The sequence below is a fragment of the Artibeus jamaicensis genome, unplaced genomic scaffold (genome assembly GCF_021234435.1).
Source record: "Artibeus jamaicensis isolate MK-2021 breed Jamaican fruit bat unplaced genomic scaffold, CSHL_Jam_final scaffold_612, whole genome shotgun sequence".
Lineage (NCBI taxonomy): Eukaryota > Metazoa > Chordata > Mammalia > Chiroptera > Phyllostomidae > Artibeus > Artibeus jamaicensis.
In genome coordinates, this window is record NW_026522049.1 from 5,404,822 (window position 1) to 5,432,821 (window position 28,000).

The 28,000-nt window shown below is 44.0% G+C and overlaps 1 protein-coding gene across 2 annotated transcripts in view; it reads right to left on the reverse strand.

Annotated features, from left to right (window-relative positions):
• Positions 1-25,363, reverse strand: part of AGBL1 (AGBL carboxypeptidase 1) — a 565,654-nt gene extending 540,291 nt beyond the window's left edge. For both annotated transcript variants that reach the window (XM_053658825.1, XM_053658826.1), the window contains exons 1-3: positions 25,225-25,363; positions 23,196-23,327; positions 19,210-19,303 (exon numbers count right to left, since the gene is read on the reverse strand). In XM_053658825.1, coding sequence (XP_053514800.1) covers positions 19,210-19,303; positions 23,196-23,327; positions 25,225-25,348 — 350 coding nt within the window. In that variant the 5' untranslated portion in view covers positions 25,349-25,363. The remainder of the gene's footprint in view (positions 1-19,209; positions 19,304-23,195; positions 23,328-25,224) is intronic.
• Positions 25,364-28,000: the final 2,637 nt, after the last annotated feature.

Genomic DNA, 28,000 nt, shown 5'->3' on the forward strand with positions numbered 1-28,000 from the left:
CCCCGCTGTGCTGCCCTGCGGCCCCCATCACAGCCACCTCTGCCGGAGTCCTCAGCAACACTGCATGTGAGCATTCACTGCTGACTGCTGGGCAGGCGGGCAGGTGGCGGTAAAGGGAGGTGGTTTTCCTACCACATTTGGAGTCACACTTCACTGTACCCTGAAGGATGCTGGATCCAAACAAGCTGCCCACGTAATGCAATATTTTGAACATTTTCTAGGCATCGTTTTGGTGGGGGAATTATGTTTGTGGACTTTTCATCTGATGAACTAAACAATGTTAAATATGTATTAAGGGCAAATAAAAACTACCAAATGCTATGAAAAACAGGCATCGCCACAGGGCCCCACCTGCAGAGCAGTCACAGGGAAAGGCACATTGGTACATGTGTGCCTCATTTGGTCCAAGACGACCACAGGCAAATCCGACCAATGAGAACTCCAAAACGCCCAGCCCACATGCCCTTCCCAGGGGCACCTTCCAACTACTCCTTGTTGTTACTGCAATTTTACCAGCACCTGTGGGACACTGTGGTCAACATCGGTCTTTCCCTATTAACTTATAAAACCCATCAGGACAGAAGCAATAGCTACTTCTAATCACCCCCCCACCCCCAGTGCCTACTCAGCACCCAAGCTGAGGGATGTGTGATGAAAGAATGAATCCGTCAGTGAATGAGACATTTAAAACCCCTCATCGATCAACTGAAGAAGCGAATCACTCATGCTTAGTGACTATAATAAAGAATAAATTTATTCCCATCGTAAAATAATGTCTACAAGTGGAAGGGAATATGTCAAAGACAGTATATTTGTATCAGGTTCTGCAGAAAGACCTAAATGACAAATTATAGAAATACAGACATCTTTTCATATACACGTCTCCTGCCTAAGGCTTTGCTAGCATTTTTCTTTAGTGCCTATTTTGACGGCATTGGAACCATGATTAAATCGCCATCGGGTGGCTTTTCAGCCTCTGGCGCTTCCATAGGAACAGAGGGCTGCCTGTTCAGTGCTCAAGTGCTAGCATATTTTCCCTTCACACTAACCATCCTACATGAAATCAGAAATTTGTTCTGTAATTCATCTTGTCCCTTGGGTTATCACTAAGGTGATCACAGGTTAATGAGTTGTGAAATCGCTTCAGGAAGTGAGGTCTTCCAGTGTCTGGGGACATAAACACAGAGAGTATCGATTTCTAGAATGCTCTTCCTCTAGAACCATCATCACAGAAATCCAAAGGCACATTAAATTGAACAATCTCCTTTCTTAGATACTGAAAGTGAGGCTATAACCCGTCAGGGCACACAGATATGGGAAAAAGATCCCAAGATTATAGCCAAGGAGACACTGCAACCTCCTTTTTTTCCCAAACGCCAAAAGAAAAAAGAAAATAAAAAGAAAGAATACGTATCTGTCATTTTTCTTTTTTCACAAATGCCAAACCACAGGCCCAGACAGTTTGACAAATGAGTAAGATCACGGAGAGCCCCAAGGAAGAGGATAAAGGGAGCGGAATAACTGATATACGAGGAGAGAGGTCTTTGAAAACTCTCATTATGAAGTGACCCAGCCAAACTATGACTTTGCTGGGAAGGTGCAGACATACTTCTGCCTTGCACTCAGAAGCAAACCCCAGAGGAGCTTCAGAACAAAATGAGTTGTTCCAACAGGATGTGAGCAGAAGTGAAAGGAAAAAATTAAAAATGGAAAAGCGCAGACCCACTGACAGGAGAAAATTCCTCACAGGAGAAGGTGGTGTTACTCTGTAAAGATTTTCCCCAATGCCCGGCAATCTCCTCTCCAGACACAGGACTTGGGAGCAGGCCCGTGTCACTCTCTACTGGGCCCCTCCCTTGGTCTGGCAAGCTGGCCAGAGAGCCCTGGTATTTCCAATTAGTGTGTGTGACTGTTAAATGCAAACAGCTTTTCTGGTTTTGGTAGGGGTATCATTAGAATAAACAGAGAACATATTCCAAAATTATAGGTTTTGAGCAACCTCCAGAACCTGGCTACCAGGGTGACAGGCACTCGAGGGAGTGTGTTGAGCAGTGTCCTTTCCACAGCAGTCTCCCACACTGTGCTGAGACACAGCCCCGTATTCTAGTGTCCAACTACTCTGCCGTGCACCCTGCACCCTGAGTGACAGACTCACAAAGCCAGTCGCCTCCTCTGTGCCTGCATGCAAGTCTTGAGCACCTCAACTCTGCCATTAAACAAAACCTACTCAGAAGGAAAAAGTGGTCTGGTGCACTTTAGGGTCAAAATAAAAATAAAAAAGCCATTAAGGGGCCAGAGCGACACCTTCACACCTTCAGTCTGCCACCTTCAATTCAGAAAGGCAACTTCTGTCTGTTCTCCAAACAACAGAAATAATAATAATAATAATAATAATACATTGAATTTATTAAAAATCTATTTTCTCTGAGTTCTTGGAAATAACACCTCTATAAATATCAAGTGATCTCAGCATAACACTATACTACAAATACCTGAAGAAATGCATGCCAGCTTGTAGCTGAGGTGATTTGAAGCTGTGATACCCATGACTACCAAGAGATGGCGCTGGGCTGTGCACCAGCTCAGGATTACTGGGTTGTTGCCACCTGGATCAGCCTTGGCTGTTTCTCTGCCTCATTGACTCTTGATCTTGTTTTGGAAACACTGCTTTCCTCCACTACTATTGCCTGACCATTGCCCACATTCCTTCTTACCCTTCATTAGTATAACTCTGCCACTGCATTATTTAACTTCATCACAGCGTTGAGTAATTGGGGACCCTGATATTAACTCTGAAAAGCATTTGGGGGGATTCGTTTGGCCTGGAACATGCCACATAAAATGGGATTGTATTATGTGTGATGATGATTACTATGATTAGGGTGGTCCATTTTCAAAGACAAATTATTTCGGCCTGCAGGAAATGGAGGCCTGAGGCTGCCTCTTTCCATTTTCGAGCCCTCTGGCTCTAGTAAAACTGTCCACTGCACATGTTTTATTTATTCATTCCAGTCATTTAATCATTTCAGCTTTTAAATACTGAGGGGAGAAAGTAACCGTGCTGCAGCGTGATGTGGTCAAAAGAGACTGGGATAGTCTTACCAGGAGAACTGGAATCTGACCTTACCTCTTCTACCTGCGACCTCTGCAAATTACAGAAAATCACCTATTTGGGACTCAAAGTCTCTATCAAATGAACATATCCAAAGGAATGCCTTCTCCATTTCCTTCCACTTAAAACATTTAAAGATTCTATGGAAATTAAAAATGTACTGCTATGTCACGGAGTATACAATTGTTTTACCCTTTAAAAAGTATTGTAGAAATATTTAAGTTGCAAAAATTGTAGCAACACTGAACAACAGGGAAGATGATATCCCATTACCACCTATCTCAAAATCTACTCATATTTAATATCCAACTAACTGTTATACCAATCAAACCAGTTTGCTTCTTGCTATTATACATATTCTAATTCTTTTCTTTCTGCCCAAAACACAGCCTCTGCTCTGCTCCCTCCATTCCCCATCCCCAACACTCACGGGCTAAGCTGTTCTCATGGGTTGGAACTCAATTCCTTTTTGAATGAATGGATAAAGGAACAATCTAATGGTCACTGATAGTGTTTTTAGTTCCAGTGCATGTTATCTGTAGCCAGACAATCAAAATATTGTGCAGACTGGATACTATTTTCAGTTCGCTTTAATTTTTAAATTATCAAAGTAAAGCCTAGTAATTAGAGAAATCATTTTAAAGTTTAATTCATAGTCCCACCACTCAGAAATAACTGGAGTTATTGATGTCCTTCTTTTAATAGTTTACTGTGTATATTTTTTCAGGCAAAGGGACCACTTTTTTCTTTTTTTGGAACTGATGTTTTGAGATACAGCTGGTGTACATTAAGTTACACACATCTAAAGTGCACAAGAGTAAAATGTGACCTATGTATACACCCTGAACCGCAGCACAATCAAGATAAGGAATGTATCTCCAACCCCAGACGTTTCCTCATGCTTCTTGGTGAATCTTCCCTCCCACCCCTTCTTCACCCCCCACCCCGTCTCCAGATAGCCACTCGTCCACTTTCTCTCACGATATTGTATTAGAATTTTATATCAATGGAATCATACAGCATGCACTTTTTAGTCTGGCTCCTTTTACTCAGTATAATTATTTTGAGATTTATTCATGTTGTAGTATATATCAATAGATTCATCTTTTCAATGCTGAGTATATTACATCATGTGGAAATATTAGACTTTATTTATCCATTCACCAGTTAATGAACATTACGGCTGTTTCCCGTTTGGGGCTATCACTAATAAAGCTGCTATGAACATTTGTACACATCTTTGTAAAGATATAGCCTATCATTTCTATTGGGTAAATACATGAAAAGGGAATAATCATATTTTACGTGTATGTTCAATTTTTAAGAAACTGCCAGGCTGTTTTCCAAAGTGATTGTACCATTTTTACATTTCTACCAGGAGAGTGTATGAGTTTCAATTTGTCCACATCTTTGTCAATGCTTATGATGGTCAATCTTTTTAATTTTAACTATTATAAGTGTACAGTGGTATATCACCTTGTGGTTTTCATATGCATCTCCCAGACTATTAATGTTGATCATGTTTTATATGCATATTTGCCTGTATATCTTATTTGGTGACATATCTGTTTAAATCTTTTGCCCACTTTTTATTGAACTATTCATTTTCTTTACTGAATTTCAACTGTACTTTGTATATGCAGAGTAAAACTCCTTGACGATATACATGACTGAAAAATATTGTCTTCCAATCTGTGTCCTGTATCTTCATTCCCTTAGTAGTGCCTTTACCGGAAATTTTTAATTGTGATGAAGTATAACTTATTCACTCAGTACTTTATGGATTGCTGTTTTAATGTTGCATCTAAAGAATTTCTGCCTAGCTGAAGGTCACAAAGCCTTCCCATATGTTTTCTTCCAGAAACTTTACAGCTGTAGATTGCATGTTTAAATCTATCAACCCTTTTACAGTCATCTTTGTTTCTGGTGTGAAGCATAAGTTGAATTAATCTTTGGGTATCAAGTTTTTCAATAAGCATAGACTGACCAGACTATTATTTCTCTATGGAATTTGCCTATGCCAAAAATCAACTGTCCCTACATGTGTGGGTTTATTTCTAAACTGTCTATTCTGTTTTATTAATGTATTTGTCAGTCTTGACATCAATACCACACTGTCTTGATTACTCACACTTTAAAATAAGTATTGAAATATCGAATTATTAATCCTCCAACTTTGTTGTTTTTTTTCAAAACTGCATTTGCTATTCTAGGTCTTGTGCATTTCCATAGGAATTTTAGAATCAATTTGTCTATTTCTATTAAAAAAAATCCTCACAACTTTGACTAGGAATGCATTTAATCTATAAATCAATTGAAGCAAAACTGACACCTTAACCATATCCAGTCTTCTGAGCCAGGAACTCCATTTCTCTACTTATTCAAATCTTCATCAATTTGTTTCAGCAAAATGTAGTTTGTAGTATACAGATCTTTTGCATATTCTATCAGATTTGCCCCATTTCATATCTCTTATTATTGTAAATTACATTTTAAAAATTTTACTTTTGAATGGTTTGTTGCACTATGCAGAAATAAAACTCATTTTTGTACACTGATTTTGCATCCTGGAACTTTGGTAAATTCAATTCATAGTTCTTCTGGCTTACATGTGTGTGTAGATTCCATCAGAGCTTCTACATAGACAATCATATCACCTGCAAATAAAAAGTTTTACTTCTTTTTTACCCACTGAATGTCTCTCTCTTTTTGCCTCCTTGCCCTGATTAGAATCTCCAGTACGATCCTGAACAGGAATGGTGAGGGTGGACACTCTAGTCTTGTGTCGGATCCTGGGGAAGACATTCTGGCTTTCATCATTAAGTCTGATGTTACCTGATGGTTTTCATGGGTATGATTTATTGAGGAAGTCTCTCTCGCTTGCTGAATTTTTATCAGGAAATGATGGTAAATTTTGTCAAATGCTTTTTCTTTGTCTATTGAGATAATCATACCTTTTTTTTAGTTTTTATGTGATAAATTATGTGCAATAATTTCTGCATGTGAAACTAATCTTGCATTCCTGGGATAAATCCCAATTGGTCTTGATTAATTTATATGAATTTTCTAAAATTGGGTTAAAGGTATTTGCATCTCGATTCCTAAGAAATGTTAGCTGGTAGCTTTCTTTCCTGGTAAAGTCTTTCATCTGGATAATGCTGGCCTCACAGAAAAAGTGACGAAGTATTTCCTCTTCCTCAATTTTCTGGCAGAGTTTGTGTGGAATTGCCAATATTTATTCTTTCCATGTTTGGTACCATCACAAGTGAAGCCATTTGAATCTGGATTTTTGTGTGGATACACTCAATTCATTTAATAAACACAGGGTTCCTTTGCTTATCAATTTCCTCCCAAATGAGCTTTGGTAGTTCATGTCTGTCAAGGAATTTTTTCCACTGCAACTAAGTTGTCAAATTTATTGGCACAAAGTTGACTGTAATATTCTCATCATATCCTTTCACATCTGTGGAGCTTGTAGCAATTTTGTCTCTCATTTCTGATAATGGTAATTTTTGCCTTCTCTTTTTTCTTGATCAATGTGGACAGAAAGTTTATCAATTTTATTGATCTTCTTAAACAATAAGCTTTTGATTAATTTTTCTCTATTGCTTTCCTTTTGCTGTTTCACTCATCTCTTCTGATCCTTCTTATTACCTTATTTTTTTTTACTTACTTTGGGTTTTTATCTGTTTTAAAGATGAAATTTGATATCATTCATTAGATGTCTTTCTACCTTTCTTCTAGTCCAACATACAGTTTATAACACATAGTTTATAAATTTCCCCCAAGTATTTGGCATCCCAGAGATTTTAATATTACATTTCATATATATTTGGCTCAAAATGTTTTCTATTTTCTTTTCTGATTTCTTCTTTAACCATAGGTTCTTTGGACATATGTTATTTAATTCCCCAAATGTGGGGGGTCTTCAAGAGACCTTTCTCTTATTGATTTCTAGTTTAATTTCATTGTGGTCAAAGAACATACTTTATATCATCTTAATGCTTATAAATTTATTTTAACTGGTTTTATGGCCTATAATATTGTCTGCCTTGGTGAATATTTCATGTGCACTTGAAAATAATGTATATTCTGCTGTTTCTCTCTACTATCAATTGTTGAAAAGGGTTATTAAAATCTTCAACTACAACTATGGACATACCTCCTGCTTCCCTCAGTTATAACCACTGTTTACTTTCCTTCGAAGCTGTTTTTGGGTGCATAACATACAGAATTTCATACTTTTCAGATGATGCCCCACTGCTTTTTCATTTGCATTGTTTCCAAAGAGAAATCTGTTGTGTTGTTATCTTTGTTCCTGTGTCTTTTTTTTTTTTCTTTCCCTGGCTGCTTTTAAGATTTTTTTCTTTATCACTGGTTTTGAGCAACGTGATTATGATTTGTCTTAGAGGAATTTTCTTCATGTCTCTGTGGTTTACTGAAGCTGTTACCTCTTCCTAAGTTTTCTGTCCCCACCTGTCTTCTCTCCCCAGGGACTCTAATTACATATATGTACAGCAGGCTGTTTGAACTCTCCCCATGATTCACTGGGGTCCATCCCCTTCTTTACTTTTCCTTTATTGCTTTTTCCTCTGTGCTTTATTTTGGAAATCTTCTGTTCCTATGTCTCTGAGTTTACTTATCTTTTCTTCTGCCACATCTAATTTGCTTTAGTGCAATCCATTTTACTAACATTTTACACACTGTGGCTTTCATCTCCAGAAGTCCAATTTGGGTTTTTTTTAGTATCTTCTCTTTCTTTCTTTTTTTTTAAGATTTTATTCATTTATCTTTAGAGGGGAAGGGAAGGAGAGAGAGAAATATCAATGTATGGTTGCCTCTCAGGTATCCCCCACTGGGACCTGGCCTGCAACCCAGGCATGTGCCCTGACTGGGAACCGAACCGCAATCCCTTAGTTCACAGGCCCGCCCGCACTCAGTCCACTGAGCTACAGCAGCCAGGGCACAGTATCTCCTCCTCCTTTACTAAACTCTGAACATATGAAATATAGTTAGGATAACTTTTTAATGGTCTTGCCTGATAACTCCAACATCTGTTCCAGTTCCGGGTTGTTTCTGATGTAATGATTTATCTCCTCACTATGGGTAGCATTTTCCTGTTTCTTTGTATGCCTCATAAATTTTTATTGGATTCTAGATATTGTGACTTTTACTTTATTGAGTGCTAAATATTTTTGAATTCCTATAAATGTTCGGAAACTCTATTCTAAGATGCACTTAAGCTTCTTGGAAACCATTTTTTATCAGGCCAGGTCTTGTGTTTAATGTGTGGTAGGCAGGACCAGAGCGGTATTCAGTTTAAAGCTAACCGTCCCCCACTACTGAAGCAAGATTCTTCTGTGTATTTTTCTGTGTTCTCTGCCCCACAAACCATGAAGACTCCCAGCCTGCCTTGCAGAACCACACATTATTTCCAGCCCCATTTGAGCACCGGGCATGGTTCCCTCCATTCCTTGAAGGTGGTCTTTCCCTGCCTTCGGGTGGTTTGTCTCCAAGTGCTCACTGGTCGATATTCAGCTAAATCAGTACTCAAAGGGGAACCTCGGAAGAGCTCCAGTTTTCTCTCTTTGTGCAGTGTCTCCCTCCCCACAGCACTCTGTCCTGCCGAGTCTAAGCACCTTGGTTTCTCCAGACTCTCTGCTGTATCCCCTCACCTCCACCCCCTCGACTCAGGCCAACTACCAGGCTGTACCCCGGGGTGGCCCTCTCTGCACTTCAACCCAGGTGCTCTCCTAGGACAGTAGCCGTGAAAATCAAAGGCTCACCTCTCAGTGGTCACCATCCTTCAGTGCCTGATGGTAGCTTTTAAAATATTTCTTATATATTTTTTATCTGTAGCTCTATTTTTTTTTCAGGTAGGAAGATAAATCTATCCCCAGTTCTTCCATCTTGGCATGAAGCAGAAGTCAAGCGTATATTTTTAAATAGTTGAGATCACACTGCATATTGAACTTTTGAATCTTACTTTTCCTATTCAATATCTTATCATAAGTTAGTACCACTGGCAAACATCATCCTTAATCTATTTTTGTGTGTTGCTACATAATATTATAATGTATAAACATAATGCTTTTACTATGCATTCCCTGTTATCAAACTTTTTCTGGTATTTCCAATTATAAATAAAACTATGATTGTAACATTTTTGTGCATAAGTCTCCATCCACCTTCCTCAATGATTCTTTCAGACAGGTTTCGAAAGCGGCGAAATTGGGTTAAAGGGGGAGAACTTTAAAACAAAACACCCACCATGCTGTTTTCCCGAAGGCCTGACTGCCCTAAGTTCTGAGCAGCGTATGTGAGTGCTCGCCACACTGGATCCTCCCTGACGACAGACAGTATCGTTCTCCAAAATCTTTGCTCCTCTGACTAGTGAGACTGATCTCCTGATCTAAGTTGTGTTTCTCTGATTACTAGCAAATTGGATATTTTTATGAGTTTGTCAGTTTTTCTAGTCCCTAGTTGCAAACCATAATTCCCATTCTTTCACAGCCTGCGAGATATTACAGTGTTCCAGACCAATCTGTGCCAGTGCCCTGGCCTTCCTCCTTTGCCACCTAGACACCCACTATCCTTTATACTCTTTTTGCTTTTTACATTTGTTTCTCCCCCTGCCTGGAAGGTGATCTTTTTACAACCTTAATGCATAAACTCCTGCCCTGTTCCAAACCAAAAGCTGCCTTCTCCCTCAATCTCTGCCTGGCAGTCCCCAGGTGGATGAAGATCCTCCTTCTTTCAACACCCTGCCGTTGTGGCATTTTTCGTACTGGTTTACATACCGGTGTGTGCATACATCTGTGAACTCCATGAGGGCAAAGATGCTGTATTTCCATCTCACCTCTCTGCTAAGCCCACACACCTCTGCTGCTAAGAAGTGCCCCCAAATACTTACTAAATGAATAAATGCTTAAAAGCCTTTAACTCAGACAAGCCAAAACGACTGTTCATTCATTAAACTGGCATTTATTGAATACCTACTATGTACTACCTCAAAGAAATTCAAACCTAATCCACAAGAATTCTCTTCTTTTAAAAGGCAATCTATTGTTTCGAGCCATTTTTCTCATTGGCTCTGATGAATATAATTAATGATCGCAGGAGATTAATATTAAACTAGCACTGTAATTGGACTTAGACAGAAAGCCTCCCATCTGTTTCCATCCTGCAATGTCTGTCTAAATTCCCCAAAGCAGTGAGCTTTTAATGGTTACATATCTACACAGTGGCTTCCTTTTGACCCCTTCCTTTCCAGCTACTTGAGCTGGCTTGTCTCTGCTAAGTAGGTACATATCCAGACACCACACCCACTCACGGCCCCACAGGAAAAGCAGTGCATTTCCCTCCCCACATGCTTTATGATTTGTGACGTCTGAGTGTGGAATCAATCCCCGAAGAACTTGGTAATGGCCTAGGAGAAACATCGCCTTCCTGAAAGCAAAGGGTGAAGGTCACAACAGAATCTACTGATAAGGGTCCTTCCATACCTCTACCCAGCTCTTCAAATCTCCTGTCCCACCTTCTTGTGGACAGGAAATAGGGTATGATTGACAGGAAGATGTACACGTCTTTGAAAAGCTCCATGCTGAGGTGGGGCTGGGCCGGAAGATTCACTTCTACGGCAAGTGAAAATCCAAAGAGCCTGCCTCCAGATTCCGGAGTAAAACTGGGGGCAAAGCCAGAGAGGAGTAGGGGCAATACAGGCATCAGCAGATAAAGATGGAAATGGAGTATTTGTAAAGAAAGTTCACCAGGCCCTGGCTCATGGGCTCAGTTGGGTGGAATGTCATCCCGTAAACTGAAATGTTGCAGGTTCCATTTCTGGTCAGAGCGCACACCTAAGTTGTGGTTGGGTCCCAGTCAGGGAACTTCTGAGAAGCAACTGACTGATGCGTCTCTCCCACATTGATGTTTCTCCTCCTCTCCCTCTCCATCCCTTCCCTTCTCTCTAGAATCAATGAGCAAGTCCTCCAGGGAGGACAAAAATAAAAATAAATAATCAAGAAAGAACCGTCACTAGGCAGGTAGCAGTACATGCAGGGCCACCTCAGGATCCAAAGGGCCCAGGAAGTTTTGTTTGAGTGTTTCTGGGGGTTCTGTCTATACAAACAACTCACTCAAAATCAGCATGGCAGCCACACCCTGCCTGCCCCGTCTCACGCTGTGCTCAGGAGGAAAGTGCTCACCAGACAGCAGCAGCGACCTGACTGCCCGGCCATGTTCCTGGAACCAGGCCCTGGCTGCGGGGTCTCAAGACATCCACATGAGATGCAGCACTCCTCTCCCTCCTTGAGGCATCTGGCCCACCTCAATCAGGTGGCAGGAGGTCAGACCACACCCCAAAGTGGGAGAAACAAGAGCCAGAAGCCCCGTCTAGAAGGCACGGCCAACCTCAGTGCATCTCTGCCAACAGAAGAGAACTTTATGCATTTCAAGCAAATTGCTCCTCAGTGGGGGCTTCCTGAGGTCCCGGGCCCAGAGCAGGAGCCCTTCCTGTTCAGCTTTGAGGGCCTCCCTGGACAAAGGAACTCATGAGGACACTTCCACAACAGGACACCTGCCCATTTCAAAAGCCCAACACTGGGTCCGAATGGGCCTTCCCACCACTCTGCACTGTTATTGCTGCCGTAAGCTGTCAGCAGCACGAGGACAGGGTGCACCTCCTCTGTCTTCAAGCCCCCACACCTGGCACCCAGGCAGCCCAGAGAACGTTGTCAAGTAAATGTTAAACATCCTAGCTCAGGGCATGTTCATTTCGCATCATCTGGTAGAGCAACTTAGAAAAACAAAGGTCTTGAAATTAGGACGGAAGGCTTGGTCTGACCTCACTGGGTTTCAGTGACCCCATCCTAAGATGAAGAAGTTGGACCAGCAGACCCCTAAAAGTAGAAGTACTTTTAGATCCTGTGACTCAAATATCTATGACTGGCTCTAAGCAGGGAGAGATCACTGGCTTCCCAGGAAGATGAAAGGGATTTAAACCAACAAACCTTGTTGCCAAGGTTTAATACATGTAGGAAACTATTCATTCCGCCATCAGCTACAAGCTCGGAGTCAGGTGGCAAACACACTAATCACTGTCAGTAAGTTGAGCCTGTGTTGTACACTCCCAATGTCAGCACTTGGGCAGCTGGACTGGAATTTTTTTGTTCCTGTTCCAAGGTATTTGAGACCAAGTGATCTGGAGCACACAGCCTCTGAATCCCCAATGTGAGCTCGTGCCCTGGAGCTCACAGAGTCTAATTATACTGAACAGAGAGCAGCAAAGTCACAAAGCCATTAATGAGGGAGAGGAGGGGAAAATGAATGCCCAGGGAGGGATTCAGAAGCTATTCTGAGAAAGGGGAAAATTTGCTTCTTTGTCTCAGTGACAAAGCAGCTGAGTCATCCAATCGCTCACAATCTTGGGGAACCCATTAGCTTTGCTTGAGTCTCCACTCATCTGTCAGCTACTAGAATCAGAGGAAGGAGAATACAGCAATGGTCCAGAAAGCCCAGAAGGCCTGGCTTTGGGAAAACACAGTGATTTGGAGGGAGGAAAAGAAAGAGCAGGACATTGTTTATAGCTTGTAAATTGAAGATGAAATCACGATAAAGAGTTGCCAGTGAAGCCGGGCCCAGTGATCCCTCACTTAGGCAAAGCTCAGATGGCAGAGCTGCCCTGAGATCGGGGCTTTGAAAGGAGAGGGTCATCTAACACTATTCGAAGCTCAAGGAGCTGCTGGGACAGACCATGGGAGACTAAGCTGAAGAATTTGCTTATAAGGCTCCCTTAGACCCAAAAGATCCATCTCCGCCCACTGCCACGGTGTTTAAACCCAGCTCCACGGCCCCACAGTAACCCAGACGCCCAGAAGGCCCTGACCCAAAACAGTAGAAATCACAGCACGAGGATCCTGCTGAAAACCTGAGAGGACATTGGGGGTGAGAACCCTGGAGATCCCTCCTCAGCAAGGTTCTGAACAACATACTTCCCGACCTCTGGTGGCCTCGGGAAAGAGGACCAAGGTGAGTCACAAAGGTGCTGTCTCAGGTGGCAGGCAGACCTGCGTTCTCCCAGTGACTGGTGCAATGTAGGGGAATACAATGGTGTTCAAGGGCCAGCCCCTGCCAGGAATAACAACCCATTGCTGACTGAGTCTGATGTTTCTGAAGAGCAGGCAGCAGGGTTTTAAGTCCTGGGTGGTATACTAATGATAACAGCAGGAACCCAGCCTCCAAAGGTGGGGTGAAGAATTACAGTGTGAGGATCCAACAGGACCTGCAGGGAGGTGGAAACAGTCAGGTAGATAGACAGTGGACCTGGCTGTTACTATTCCCAAAATCCTTGGGCCCCTCCTAGAAATGAGAGAACAAGGGCACCATTCCAACAGAAGGTGTTGAAGCACAAAACAAACACAGCTTTTCTAAGGTCACAAGATGAGGTAGTCACAGTCAAGCCATCCATCTTTGTCTCAGTAAATTTCCTCACTTAGTGATGGGAACAAAGACAGTTGTAGTGGTGATAAACAAACTTGTCTACAGTGTAACGAGCTACCAAGAGCTAGCTCACCTTGGCCCAGTATCATTTCTTTCCCTCATTCTATAAAAAGGTCCCTACTCCCTAAACTTCTAGACCCCCAGCTGAACTGGTCACCAAACCAAATACCAGAAGCCTATCTCCAACAGCAAACCAGGTGTTAATGTGAACACTGCCCCCAGCAGCCCCCAAACCCAGATCTTTCCCTTTGGCCCAACAACAGTTCCCCCGACAACAGTCAACAAGAGATGGAAGAGTCCACATTGTTCCTTCCCTGTAGTGAGTGAGACTCACACTCTCAGAATGAGTTCCCAGAGGCACCTGAGACCCTCACACAAGACAGCGTTCTCGGCAAGCCTGTGACATCATTTCCCAGACCTGTTCGGACGTCATGGAGCCCCATCTGCAGCCAGCACAGGATCGAGGAAGAACAAGAAGATCAAAAGGAAGGGCCTACTATAGCACCCACTCCGCAAATGCTAGCTTTTTAAAATTTTTTATTTATTTTTAGAGAAAAAGGAAGAGAGGGAGAAAGAGAGAGAGAGAGAGAGAAATCAGTGTGAGAGAGAAATATCAGTCAGTGGCCTCCTGTATGTGCCCCGACTGGGGACCAAACCCACAACCCAGGCATGTGCCCTGACCAGGGATCAAACCCAAACTGGGGACCTTTCACTTTGCGGGACAATGTCCAACCCATGGAGCCACACCAGTCAGGGCACCTTTCCTTCATCATTAGCTTATGCACAGAATTTTTTTTTAATTGAAGAATTTCTTTTGAATTGAATTAAAAGCCAACCATACAGGCCCTTGGGTAGGCCCTACGGAGAACAGAAAGACAAATACAACTTGATTTCAACCTTCAGAAAACTGAGAATTTGGAGGGAGAGGTGACACTCGGACCGACACAGCGCCGAGTTGAATATGATGCAGTTAAAGGAAAGGGGAACACAGTGCTGGGGGAGCAGGCAGGACGGAAGACTCCCGTCTGGTGGGTGGAGCAGGGCCCACCAGTGGGGCCTGCAGAGCAGGGAGAGCATCCACCAGTCAATCAGGCAGCAGAGCCGTTCCTCAGAAGGGGGAGCCAATGAGGCAAGAACTGAGGAAGAACAGGGCCTGCCTCACGCAGGCAGAATGAGCTAGAAAGGGAGATGAGAGGAGGAATGAATGATGAGGGTGGACAGAGATGGGGACACGTCCCTGAGTGCTCTGAAGGAAGCGCGGTAGTCTGACCAAAACCGCTCAGACAAAGGTGATGGTCATGAGGAAGCAGGCACAAGCCAACCCCAACGCATGCCAGTGAAACTGCCAGCACGGTGGGAATTTGGGGTGTGAGCGAGGCCTGGGCCAGTGCCTTGCTGGGAGTGAGGGCTGGCACAAGGCCATGGAGGGTCGGTGACTTTGCTCTGCATGCCCCTTCCCTCCGGAAGGCATGCGGTGTGCACCTCTGCCGTAAATCTTGCCCTGAGTACTATCTGGAGACAGGGCTCCATCGGGGGACAGCTGCAGGACTAATTTTAGGCCTGTGCTTGGGAAGTGGGGCAGGCCTAATCTCCAGGGCAGGGCGGAAACAGTGACACACACTGGGCATCGCTTCCTACACACATGTCCTGGGAAAACGCCTGCAGCCTGCTGCCCTCTGAGGGCAGTACTCCGGAGGGCTACCCGTGGCTCCTGACATGGGACTGCATCCCCTTCCCAGAGACCCTTCAAACCCACTGGGTCCAGCACCCAGGTGGAGCTCAGGAGAAGCCCCTGGGTGCATCTTAGTTATTCCTCAGGGGTGGGGTTCAGGGGAGAAGGTGAGCACTGACCTAAATGTCCCATCTTCACATTCTCCCCAGCTCTGCTGCCGCATCTGAAGCAGTCAGCCAAGGCTCTAGTAGTATTTGTACGAAGAGCAATTAATGGTATTATGCACATCAATGGTCACAACATTTTACGACTTGTTCCTTAACACCCGCAACCAACCTGGGAGTTAGGACATGCTATTCCTACTTTGAGGGTGAGCTAGAAAGACTGCTACAGTACGGGTCTTCTGATTTTTAACCCCTTTGTTCATATCTTGCTATTGGGGGTTGAGGGTAAGGTTGAAAACAAGGCAGCTCTGGGAGAGAATTCAAAAGCAGAGGACAACGCATTTCAGACTTTGAGAGGAAATAGCCATTTGGTTGAGCAGAAAGGCTCTTCTATCATTAAGCAAATTGCTCCAGGAATATGAGCCACGTAGACAGCAACAGAAATTTACACAAACTTTAACAGTTTATGATTGTCTTACATACGGTGGTTTAGAAATAAAATGCTGGAAATAGACTGTGTAAGACACTCAGGTGGTAGTTTAAGAGCTAAGGCTCCTGTATCAGACAGGGTTTAAATTCCAGTGCTTTTTCTTAAATCCTAGCATGTTACTTAACCCTTCTTTCACCTTCAATTTTTTTTTCCCTGTACAACTGGGGACAGTAATAGTACGTGCCTTGCAGAGTAGAGAATCAAATGAGACAGAGCAAGCTAAGAGTTTAGCACCAGGCAGGGCACATATAAATGCCAGAGCAATGACGGCTCCATTGTAATGGGTGGTGACAAACCTGCCTTCCACAGGGGTTTTGTTTTAGTTTGTCATCTGCGTCAGGAAGGGGAAGCTACCCCCACCCCTGGTACTGGCAACCACTGATCTGTTCTCTGCCACGGCAAACTACCTTTGCCTGATCTAGAACTTCACCCAAATGGAAACGTAAAATATGCATATGCTTCTGTATCTTGCTTCCATCCACCCAGAATAGCATTTTAGGGATCCATCTATATTGTTGCTCATGTCAATGACTTATCCTTTTTATTGCTGATCAGTTTTTACTTTATAGTTACACCACAGTTTGTTTATCCACTCATCTGCTGATGAACATTGAGGCTGTTTCCAGTTGCTTTTAATATTAGAAATAAAGCTTTTATGAACTTTTTTTTTAAAAAGAGGGGGGTGGGGATCATGATACCCAAATTTTACAGAAAAAAAATAGGCCTGAGGTTCCTGAAGGTGCCTTTTGTCACTGGAAACATCCCTGGTATCACTTTCCCACCTTCCCAAGGCCCCTGGGTCACATCTGTGGGTGAATTCAACCCCCTTGCCAAAGAGGAAGAGCAATAAAGTGACAAGCTTGACTCTCTGAGAAGGGGACTTCTGTGCTTTGTCGCTTACTCCCGTCTGCTGCCTGAATGGAGAAGAAAATGGGGATGAAAAAGGGGCCATGTATTGCCCCTGACAGCTTCACTGGAGGCCTGTGTGGCAGCCCTACGAACTCAGAGACCAAAAGCAACCGCTCAGCATCCTGAACATGAAAATCCCTAACGAATGCGAGGCACCGCAGGCAGTCAAGTCCTCAGCCTGTAGCTTCCTGGGCAGAGGTCAATCTTTACCTTAAGTGAGCCTGTCCATTGTCTTTTTGCCCCTACAATAACACACTTTTGAAATGTCAGAGGACTCCCCTTTTCCAGACCCCTCAGAGCCCAGTCTCCCACCAGAATACGAGGCAACAGAGCTCCTCCTGGTTATCTTGCTCCCCACATGCCTCCTCTATGTGCTGTAGACATTACTGTTCACCATCCTGCACCCACCAACGTAAAAGAAGTATGTGTGTCTGTTTAACTTTCTATCCAATCCCAGAGATTTCCCTGATCTGCTCTCTCCCACCCCCTAACCTAACACCAGTGGATTTCATGTAACCCTCCCTCTGTCTCCTTTCATTCTCCTATAAAAAATAAGTTGCAAATTGCCATTCTCTGGGGCATGTTCTCAATCCATTGAGATTCTGCTTCCTGGTAACTGTTGTCAGTTTAGCCCAAATAAACTCGTAAAAGTGTTCTATAGGCTCGGACATCTCTTATGTGGATGACAATACACGATGACAGGGACCTAGAAGGAAGGGGCCTGGTGCCAAGCTTAGCCGGGAAGAGCTTCCTGGAGAACACAGCGCCTAAGCGGGAAGAGAAGAGGTGACTCAACAAGACATGCACAGGGATGGGCCCAGCAGACACCCTGCAGATTTTTCACATAATGTAGGGGAAGCAACCACACATTCCCGAGCTGCCGAACAGATGAATGGAAAGAGCAGCAGGTCAGAAGAGGCCATGGGCATAGGGTTAAAGGTTCATGGACTGGTGGCCAAGGGACAGGTGAAGACTGCAGAGGTTAGCAGTAAAAACTCATGTACGATAAAAACCAGACGTATCCAGAGCCAAGTAAGACCCCTCCCCAGGAACAAAGATGAACATTAAAGATGGAAATGACATACAATAAGAGGACAGTCACAAGTTATTTTTTCTTGTTGTTACTGAGTTTGTGACCCTGAAGTGTTGTCCCAACTAGATGAGGATGACTTGGTGGAATTTAGTGGAATCCCATTTTGCAAGACATTTGCACTTCGATGGGAGGTTTCTAAAGTGAGGTACGTAGAACTCTGACTCCCAAGAAAAGGTAGCTTCCAGACAAAAATAGTTCCCTAGCCAAATCAGTTTTAGAACAGGGCACACTACAGACCCCCCCTCAGATATTCTGAGTGTGCACTGGCTTGACAAGGGCTTTGAGAAGTCTTACAGCAAAGAAATTGACCAAACTTTGTCTTACCCAGTACTTCTCAATACATTTGATGAGGATTTTTTTTTTCCTGAGCTATAATGTATTTCACTCTAGGAAATGCTGCTGTAGAGAGCTGCAGGTGAGAATGGATGATAATGGCATTACTGTGGTGACCCCAAGAGAAAAATATTCCGGTGGAACAGGAGCCTAAGATTGATGCTGGGTTGCGGAGAATATCATAGCTGGGCATGGAAATGCTACTTTGTCGAGCAACCCCATACATCTTGAAAATTGGCTGAATCGTTTCTAATATTCTTTCAAGGTCCTTGCTGAGTCACTCCCAGAAATGATGGCTCTTAATGGTTCCAAATATCTCTAACACCTTCATGTCTAACCATCTCCCTTTTTAAGTCGGTGATTCACTCCACTCTAGCATGCCAGAGAGAATGGTAGAGTTTCATTTTCCAATCATAAAACACATCTGAAAACCAGCCCACAACCGTGATGGACAACTCTAAGGCCCAGAAATTTAACTGGCTGGCCCCTGAGGAATGTCACCTTTCCCTATCATTTCTGGGCCGTCTTTTAAGCACTACACTCTATGGCAGAGCTCTGTGAGTAAAGAACCAAAGTCTTCAGGCAGGAAACCTAGGCTTTGAAGTCAGAAAGATCCGGATAAAAACCCCAGCTCTGCCTTTCGTAGCATTGTGACTGTGGAGGAGGCTCTTCCCACATTTTCATTTACTCGTGTGAAAATGAGAGTAACAACATGCCCGCTCAGGGTTGTTGGGAGGATTAGAAGAAGTGACACGTGGGTGGGGGAGTGCAACTTGCGATCGATGAAACAGAGTCACTGTACAACTTCTACGAGGTGGAGAAGTCATCACCCAAGAGCGCCGGAAGCACCGCGAGCACATACTTGAGGCCACCCCACCATCTCTATCTCCGCGACCATCACCCACAAACCGCAAAAGTGCTCACTGAAGCGCTCTGTACCTGATTATCCGAGTATGCTTCCTGGTGTAAGGGGCGATGACCTTGAAAAGCAGCTCCATTGCCCCGTTAATTCCCAGCATGGCTCCCGTGGTGACTGGGGAGGACAAAAGCACAGTGGTTACTGAGCTATCTGACCCAGGCATTATTCTCAGCTTGACGGAGTGAACCTAAGAGACAGGGGAGGTGCATCACCTTCCTGAACAAAGGCGGCTTAAAAGCAGAGAAACTCTTTGGTTTTTTCATCCCTGGCCGGAAGTAAAGATCACTTACACAGCCCACATTATCTTCTCACACTGTCTTCTCCCCAAAGGGGGTCCAAGCCATCACATTATATTTCTCATTCTCTGATGGTCCCTTGCACTTCCCCACTGTATTCTGAATCAGCGTAGTCAAGGCAATTGCGGAACAGAAGATTTTTCTGTAAGCAGATCTTTGGGTTTCTGGCAATGACTTCAGTTCAAGTTGTTTCACCACCCACCAACTTCCCATAAGATACGTGCATGCACGCACGCACACAGGTATGCACACATACATGCACACGGGTATGCATACTCAAATGTCACCCCAGTGACTTGGACACAAACTCTTTGGATGTCGCTTTCACCCCCAATGATTCCCTAGTCTCCCTGCAACATTCCCAGTACTCCATACCACTTAGCTTACTTTAGGAGGGCTCTGGTCATATCAAAAAATTTTTTAAAAAAAGGGAATCTACAGGATACAAAATTGAATTGGTTTGGCAGGAAACAAAAGTTTCAGTGGGAGAAAGAAAGAAGGTTATCTTCTAAGGTATGACTCTGTTTTCTCTTTCCTCCACTGCACTGGTCTGGTAACACAGAGCCAGCCTTGTTCCAAGGAATACAAGTAGGAACAAGGGGTCGTCGAGAGCCAGAGAGAACAAGGGAGGCTTATACTGGCTTGCTCCAAGCCTCGGGAAAGGTGGAAATTTGAAGGCTCTAACGAAAATCATCTCAGAGAGAGACTGAGGCTGATGTCTCGGCTCTAAGGAACATGTGTTCTGGGCACGTCCTCCATGCACACACCCCTCTCGAGGCTGGTGCAGGCGGCGACTGCCTGATTCAGAACTCAGGGACTGAACATCTCCGTCCTGCCTGTCTGTCTTCTATTCTCACAGCAACCATTTCAAAATCAGAAAAACGTGCTAGAGCAACCTCTTGGCAAAGAATTCAGTAACATGCTAGTATTAAGCAGAGTGAAGGAGGAGAAGAGTGTTAAGAGCAGAACTTCTGACATAGAAGACATCACACTTGGAATTGGGGGAGGATAACAATAAGAAATCTTCACTGAGCTCCTCCACATTGGACCCCTGCCCAAGGTTAGACCTCTATAAATATCCCCATTGGCCGTCTGAGAGCTGCCAAGGGCTTCATTGGCTGTCACAGACCCGTTCTGCTTCCAGCCAATTATTTCCACAGATAGGAGCCGTTTAGAAAGCTTGCTGGAACATTCAACAGTGGCTAACGATTCACCAAAGAGACAGCCATCAGTAGGCTTTATGAAGTCTGCTTGCCTCTCAACCATAAAGTCAATGTATAAAGACTGGTAGTATCGTTTTTAAAATATTTGATGAAATAGTTCGTTGGGACAGTACATGCAGTCTTACAAAATGAGACGAGTGGCCACCTCCTCACACCCACAGGCAAATCGCAGCATTTGTCAGAGCTCCCTGCTCAAGGGCTTCTTCCAGATCTCTACAACCAGCACGTGTAATAAGGAAGATAAGCCATTCAGCCTAATTATTCCTTAGGAAAACAAAGTGGGGTGCTTGAAATCGTTGTTGGCAAGCTTCAAGTTGGGGAGGCACCCCTTCTGGCTACACATTAGTGAGAGATGTCCTTTCTTCTAACCCACAGCTCCTCGCTGCCATTTTCCTTCATTAGAGATGGGTTTGCACAGATCGTTCAGCCCATCCCAAATATTCTGACTTTCTGCATGTATGAGTGAAACACACATATAAGTGAGACATGTGCATCAAAGTGGAAGTTCTGTCGGTGAACATGGAGTCAAGAATCTATCTCATTAATTATATGAAATGTTAAAGGGACTTATCTAAGAAAAAGATTAAAAAGCATGTACAGTAAAATAACAGCAAACTCACAATTATTAACAACCACACCTAAAACAAGAACAAAAACAAACTAAGCAAACAACTAGAACAGGAACAGAACCACAGAAATGAAGATCACATGAAGGGTTTATGAACAGGGGAGTGTGAGGGGGAAAAGGGGGGAAAAGATACAGAGAATAAGTAGCATAGATGGTAGGTAGAAAACAGACAGGGGGAGGGTAAGAACAGTATGGGAAATGTAGAAGCCAAAGAACTTATAAGTATGACACATGGACATGAACTGAAGTGGGAGGAATGTGGGTGGGAGAGGGTGTGCAGGGTGGAGGGGAATGAAGGGGGGGAAATGGGACAACTGTAATAGCATAATCAATAAACTATATTGAAAAAAACAGCTATATTACTCTGGAAAAAAAAGAATCTATCTCATTAGTCCCTAGAAATATTTTCTCATCATGGGTTCTCCATGCTTATTAATAGAATTAACAGATAAAATAGGTACCTACTATTTTAGTAGTTCTGAGCACAGTCAGGGAAAAAAGACACCCACTGTACTCCCCATGTGTGTATTCTTCCTATTATTTCAAAGGACTAAGAAAAGAATAGGGCAGCCCTGGCTGGTGTAGCTCAGTGGATTGAGCACGGGCCTGCAAACCAAGGGATCTCGGTTTGATTCCTAGTCAGAGCACAGGCGTGGGTTGCAGGCCAGTTCCCAGCGGGGGATGCACAAAAGGCAACCATACATTGATATTTCTCTCCCTCTCTCCTTCCCTTTCTCTCTAAAGATAAATAAATAAAATCTTTAAAAAAAAAAAGAATAGGGCAAAGAAGGGAAACTAATACTTCCTGAGCAACTACTATGTGACAAGCGTACCTGTGAACATTATCTCACTCATCCCACCTACCAAGTCTGTGAGCTCCTATTACTACTATACTTTTGCAGAAGAAGAACGCGTCGGGCTGAACCTGTTAAGTGCCCGTGTCGTATCACTCTTAGGCGATGAAATCAGAGTCAGACAGAGGTCTTCCTGGATCTAAGCCCATGATCCTTCCTCTAGAGAGCATTACATCTAAATAATTGTCCCTTTCCTTCTGCAGGAAAGGGGCTTAGAAAGGTGAAATAAAAGTCTGCGGTCGTTATATGTGAGATAGGAGGTAGAGTGTCTAATCTATTGATAAGAACTGTCTCCACATGGAGAGTAGAATAAACGTAAGTTTGGAGTCAGAAACTCAGCCGCTATGACTTATCTGTATAAACTCAAGCAACCGCTTCGCTCTTCTCAGCCTCATTGTTTTTCTTGGCCGCAGAATGGTAAGGCTAAATATAGGACTGTTATGACGATCAGAAATAATCCAAATCAGCGGATGGCGTATAAGGATGTTTCATGGGCGGTGATATATCTAGTTACCTTAAGGACTATGTTGAGATGCATCAGGAGATGAAAGTTGGTAAAGGATATTGTGATCCCTGAATAACCTCAGGGATGTGGTGGGGAGACTTGTGATGGGAGGATCATTCTTGACAGGTGCGCGGCATGGCGCTGTGCCTTGCATATGAGAAGGATTGAATAAAGCCTGCCCTCTCCTGCCATGGGTCTTCTTCACCTTGTAGTACTACTACCAGAGAGGCCTGGGGTGCTTATTAGGCGTGGTTCACAAGGGAAAGCATACTGACATCTACAGGCCCAAGAGCTCTACCTGGCTGTAGAGGAGATGAAGAAAAAAATTTCTTGCCACCAGAACATGAGGTTCCTCATGGTTAATCTTTTTGGGACCACATATGTTCTCTACCCACACCCTCCCTCCAACCATACCCCCAAGTCACTTCCAAGTGTCCTGGTCCAGGTTCAGAACCTACCCTCCCACCCCGCTGCCAGGAGACCACAGTTGAGTCACTTACCACTAGAGGCAAACACACGCAGAGCCCAGAGACAGTGGAGGAGGTTCTGGCTGTGGGACAGGTTTTTCCTGGTCAGAATCAATGTCACATCCAGTGCTTCCAATTCCAGTGCCTTCTGCCCAAACTTTTTATCTGTGAATACAAATCAGTCCATCTTAGTTGTGCCACACATTAATTCTGAAGGTTGTACGATGTGTGGGGGGACAGAAAAGCAAAGATGATAATAGAAAGAAGATAATCATAGCCAATGAGCCTTCTCAGATCTAGCAAAATGCTACTAAGTATGTCCCCACTGGAATCAGGTGGCTCAGAAAAGCTAGTTCAGGATACACACACGGTCCATTATTCAATTAATATTTACATGAAGTTTTGTGGGTTGTCTGACTCCCAACCCTTTTATGAAGGATGTTTCTGGCTGTCCTCAGGCATGAATGAGTCTAGTAGGGTATAAACACCTTCCTTTAAGACACTTCTAGAGCTCGGATACTTAAATTACATGACATTTAAATACATGGACCGACATTGGATTCTTCCTTGAACATTTCTGTGAAAGACATTGTTGGGAACAGTTGGAGAAACTGAAATGAGTGTGAATTATTCATTCATTGCTAATTTTGTTAGATTTGAAATCGTGGTGTTGTGAATACATAGGGAAATGTCTTTTTTCAAAGAAATGCACTTGCAAAATATTTAGGAGCAAAATGCTATCCATAATTTTCCCTAAAATATTTCAAATAAAAATAAATAATGAAAATATGACAAAATGTTAACAGTGGTTAGATCTAAGTAATAGGTAGATGAGGTCATCTTTCTACATGATAAATTTTACAATAAAAAGTGAGAACAAAATTCTAAGGAAATAACATACAGCCCAAACTTCTCTAAATTATTGATCTACATAACCTGATATTTAGTGCTGCAAGCCAGGCACCATTATTTTAGCAATTAGTGAATAAGAACAGAAATAAAGGGAAAGGCCCTCTTATTCTACAATATGTGCCTGGCCCTCACATTGGTTGATGTCCTTTCCAAACTGCAAGGCACAAATTGTCATACCCGTTTTTGCGAGAATACATATCGCTGTCAGATTCATCACAAGTGAAAATGCATAAAATTGAGAAATAGCCTACAGCTGGTTTACGGACATCTAGCTCTGGACCACAGGACAACAGCAAAAGGATCCAGACCAAACTCATCGGACCCACCCCCCGCACCAGAGAAAGAGACTTATCAGGCCCCCTCATGAGTACACAACCTCCTGTCTGCTTGGGCCCTGTGGGTCAGGCCCCGGCAACTTTATTGTCAATGCCAAAGGCTACACTTTCCTGGTGACAAAAGCTGTGTTGATGTGATTTTGAGAATAGTGACATCAAGCTCTATCGTGGGAAAACCACGGCCTTGCGTCTCTCCTCTTTTTCCCTGTGACACCTACGTGACTCATTTGCCAGGCCTCTTCACCCACATGCTCGACATGCTACATACGAAGCCTCTCTCAGCCTTAACGGCAACCCTAGAATTAAGTACAGATGCCTTCACTTTGTAGATGAGGACCCCACGGCTCAGAAAGTTTAAGTAACTGTCCAAGGTCACACAGTGGCTAAGTTTCAGGGCCAGATATGAAGCCCAGATCTGACCTCCTAGCTTATGTTATTTACGATGAGGGTATACAGTGAGTCTTTGCGGTGTTTTCCAAGAGTTCACTTGGCCCACCCTGCTTTACTGACTTCTCATCCCTCAAGTTTGTGCTCCAATGTCACCATTCCCCAGCCACACCTCATAGGGTCACATCACCCTTTTCCCTTACAGCTGTCAGCTGGTCAATTCTTGTTTACTTTCTACCTTCCCTTAGTTGAACATAAGCTCCGTGAGAGAGGGCCCCCTATCTGTCTTGGCTACTGTGGGGTTCCTGCCATCCCCCACAGGTGTCTAGGACCTTCCTCCCTACCCTTTCCCACAAGAGCTTCCCAAACTCTCACAGGAACAGCAGAAAGTGCTGTTCTGCCACTGTCAGGTCTGGGGGTGCAGGTACCTCGCAGGCCGACTTTGGCCAGCAGTCGGAGGAGGGGCAGGAGGATGTCATAGTCTGGAGACGCTGTCCTTGCTGTGTTCACCAGGGTCTGCAGAAGGGCTTCGCTGCCCCCCTTGCTGATCATGTAGTGAATCCTCCTGTCTGTGCCTATGGGGAAAGCAGGGGAGGGCTGAGCCATCCAAAATCACTCTCATCTCCCTGGAGCTAGAAGCAGAGCAAGGATTAATTCATTATACCCCAAACACCAAAACTGTGTAGTTCTTGAATCAACTTGTGTTAGAGTTATGGGCCTGGGTGGGGGAGGATGGGATACAGAAATAGTAGAATACTTAAGTACCTAGGTATTGACCAGTAGCACCTGTAAGAAAGGAAGCCTAGAATTCACTTTCCTAAGGATCTATAGAGTCGTCAATGTACGTCTGCATTTGTGTCTACGTGTATATAGACATGCATACAGGTTTATGCATAATCATATACTTTAACAGAAGAAATACAGCATCTCCCTGCTGTAATTTGAATTATCTGGAACAGGGATTGCGATGACAGCTTATCTAGAACATTATTGGTGCTGTAACAGTTTGGTAACTGATGACAGGAAAAGATGGTAACGACCGGAGTAATCCTTTGAGAGACAAATGTCCAATTATCTCATCAAAGTCTGGGGCTTGGATGAAATATATTGATCTTTGTATCCAAGAAGAGTTTTGAACAGGGACCCCTGTTCCAACACACACACACACACACACACAGTGTCCCAGGAGAAGCTCGAAAGCAGTGGTTACATTTCAAGTTGGAAGGGGTCCTGGGTGATTCTCTATGCACTGGGCATGGTCGCCCCAACGGAGGTGGCCCACAGAGTGGGAAATTACCAACAAAGAAGACCATTTGGTTTTTCACCCTAATGAAAACCAGCCCCCTCTAGTAATGGAACAATACTCAGTGCCTGGATCCGAAGAACTCCAAGGTTTCATTCTAAGAATTCCAGATCCCACCAGACCACTTAATGGCAGCACTATCCCAAAAGACAGGAGGGCACCTCACTCAGAAGACTGCAGGGAAGACACCCCGCCACTGGAGGGCAGCACACACGGAGGACAGCACACACTATGGGAACACCTCCCTATAAATGAATCCTTCCCCCTGGAACCGCAGCCTGAGGCTCTGAGGCTTTAGAGTGCTGTTCATTTGGGGATGGGTGTTTGGTGTTGGTATTTCTTCCTAATGCAATGCAGCTGGCATACAGAGAACGGAAACTGAGTGACTGTTGGAACGTCCAAAAAGCTGTGTTTTCCAGGACTCTCACATGGACATGAGCTCATACAGGCCTGCCCCAGTTAACTCAGTTGATTCTAATGTAGCCGACTCTGTCATCTTATCTCTGAAAACTTGAGGGCTTCTACCTCATGTTTCTATCTCCAGTGACACACGTAGAAGCTGCCAATACCCTCTCTAAAACGGGCCACAGTGAGGGAAGCAGTGGGAAGAGAGAGGTCAAGCTGCTGAGGGCTGAGAAGAGCCACAGACGCCCAGAGGTCCTCAGCCTCAGACAGGAGATGCCATAGAATAACCACCCAGAGTCTAATTTCCTCCTACATTTGGGTCACCGTAGGGTGAGTGACAAGACTGAAGAGCTCGCCCGCCCTGTTTACACCAGCACTTATCAACCTCAGTGAAAAAGAAACACAGGTGGGTGATTCTGTCTCAGAGAAAAACTTGAACAAAACCCCAGGCCACCAAGATTCCTGGGCTGCACCACGCCCCCCATACCCACCACAAGAGGGAAAACGGCATGGCCTACTCACCCACAGAGAGCAGGTCTCCGAGCACCTGGAGGATGGTCAGGATGGATGCCCTGTCAGAGGAGCTCTGCAAGGAGAACACACGCGGCTTTCATCCAAAATACAGAAGGAGAGAGGCAGCATAGTCAGGGGTGCACATTGAAATGACAGGACTGTGCACTCCCTTCCATTGAGGACTTCTTGTAACAATAAATGCCTGAAGGGAGGCCCTGGCTGGGTAGCTCAGTTGGTTGCAGCACCACCCCAAGGTGCCAAGGTGGCAGGTTCCACCTCAGGGCGTATACCAGAAGCAACCAATGAATGCACAACCAAGTGAAACAAGATCAATGTTTCTCTCCCTAAAATAAATAAATAAATTTTTTTGAAGAAAATATCTGGAAGGGCACTCCCTAAACAATGTCAGTGAGGGAGCTTACTGTGATGAGGGTCCCAGGCACTCTGCCTCCTTATTTTACCATAAGTGCTCCATCCCAAGGACCCATTCTGTAGTAGTCAGATGGGCAAAAGAATAAGCATTGATGATTTACGCGGAAACAGCAAAGGAAAGAGGGCTTTTTGGGGTGAAGGCAGCACAGTTCTATTATCTTAGTAGGCTCAGGGGTGTCCAACTTTTTGGCACATCTGGGCCACACTGGAAGAAGAGCTACTATGGGTCATACATTAAATACATTACAACATGTAATCACAAAAAACTCTCGTAATATTTTAAATAAATGTATGATTTTATTTGGGGCTGCATTCATAGCCATCTTGGGCCACACACAGTCCACAGGCTGCAGGCTGGAAAACTCCGGTTTAGATTGTTTTTAAGTGCAGGGCAGAGAGCAGAAACTGAAATGCAATAAAGTGTTATGATGGAAAAACATCCCCAACTGATAAGGAAGACTTTTTATTTTGTCAAGAGTAACCTAGGGAAGTACCAAATCTCATTATGTAGTTATTCTATGAGATTCTTGCAAAATAGAAGTGATATCACA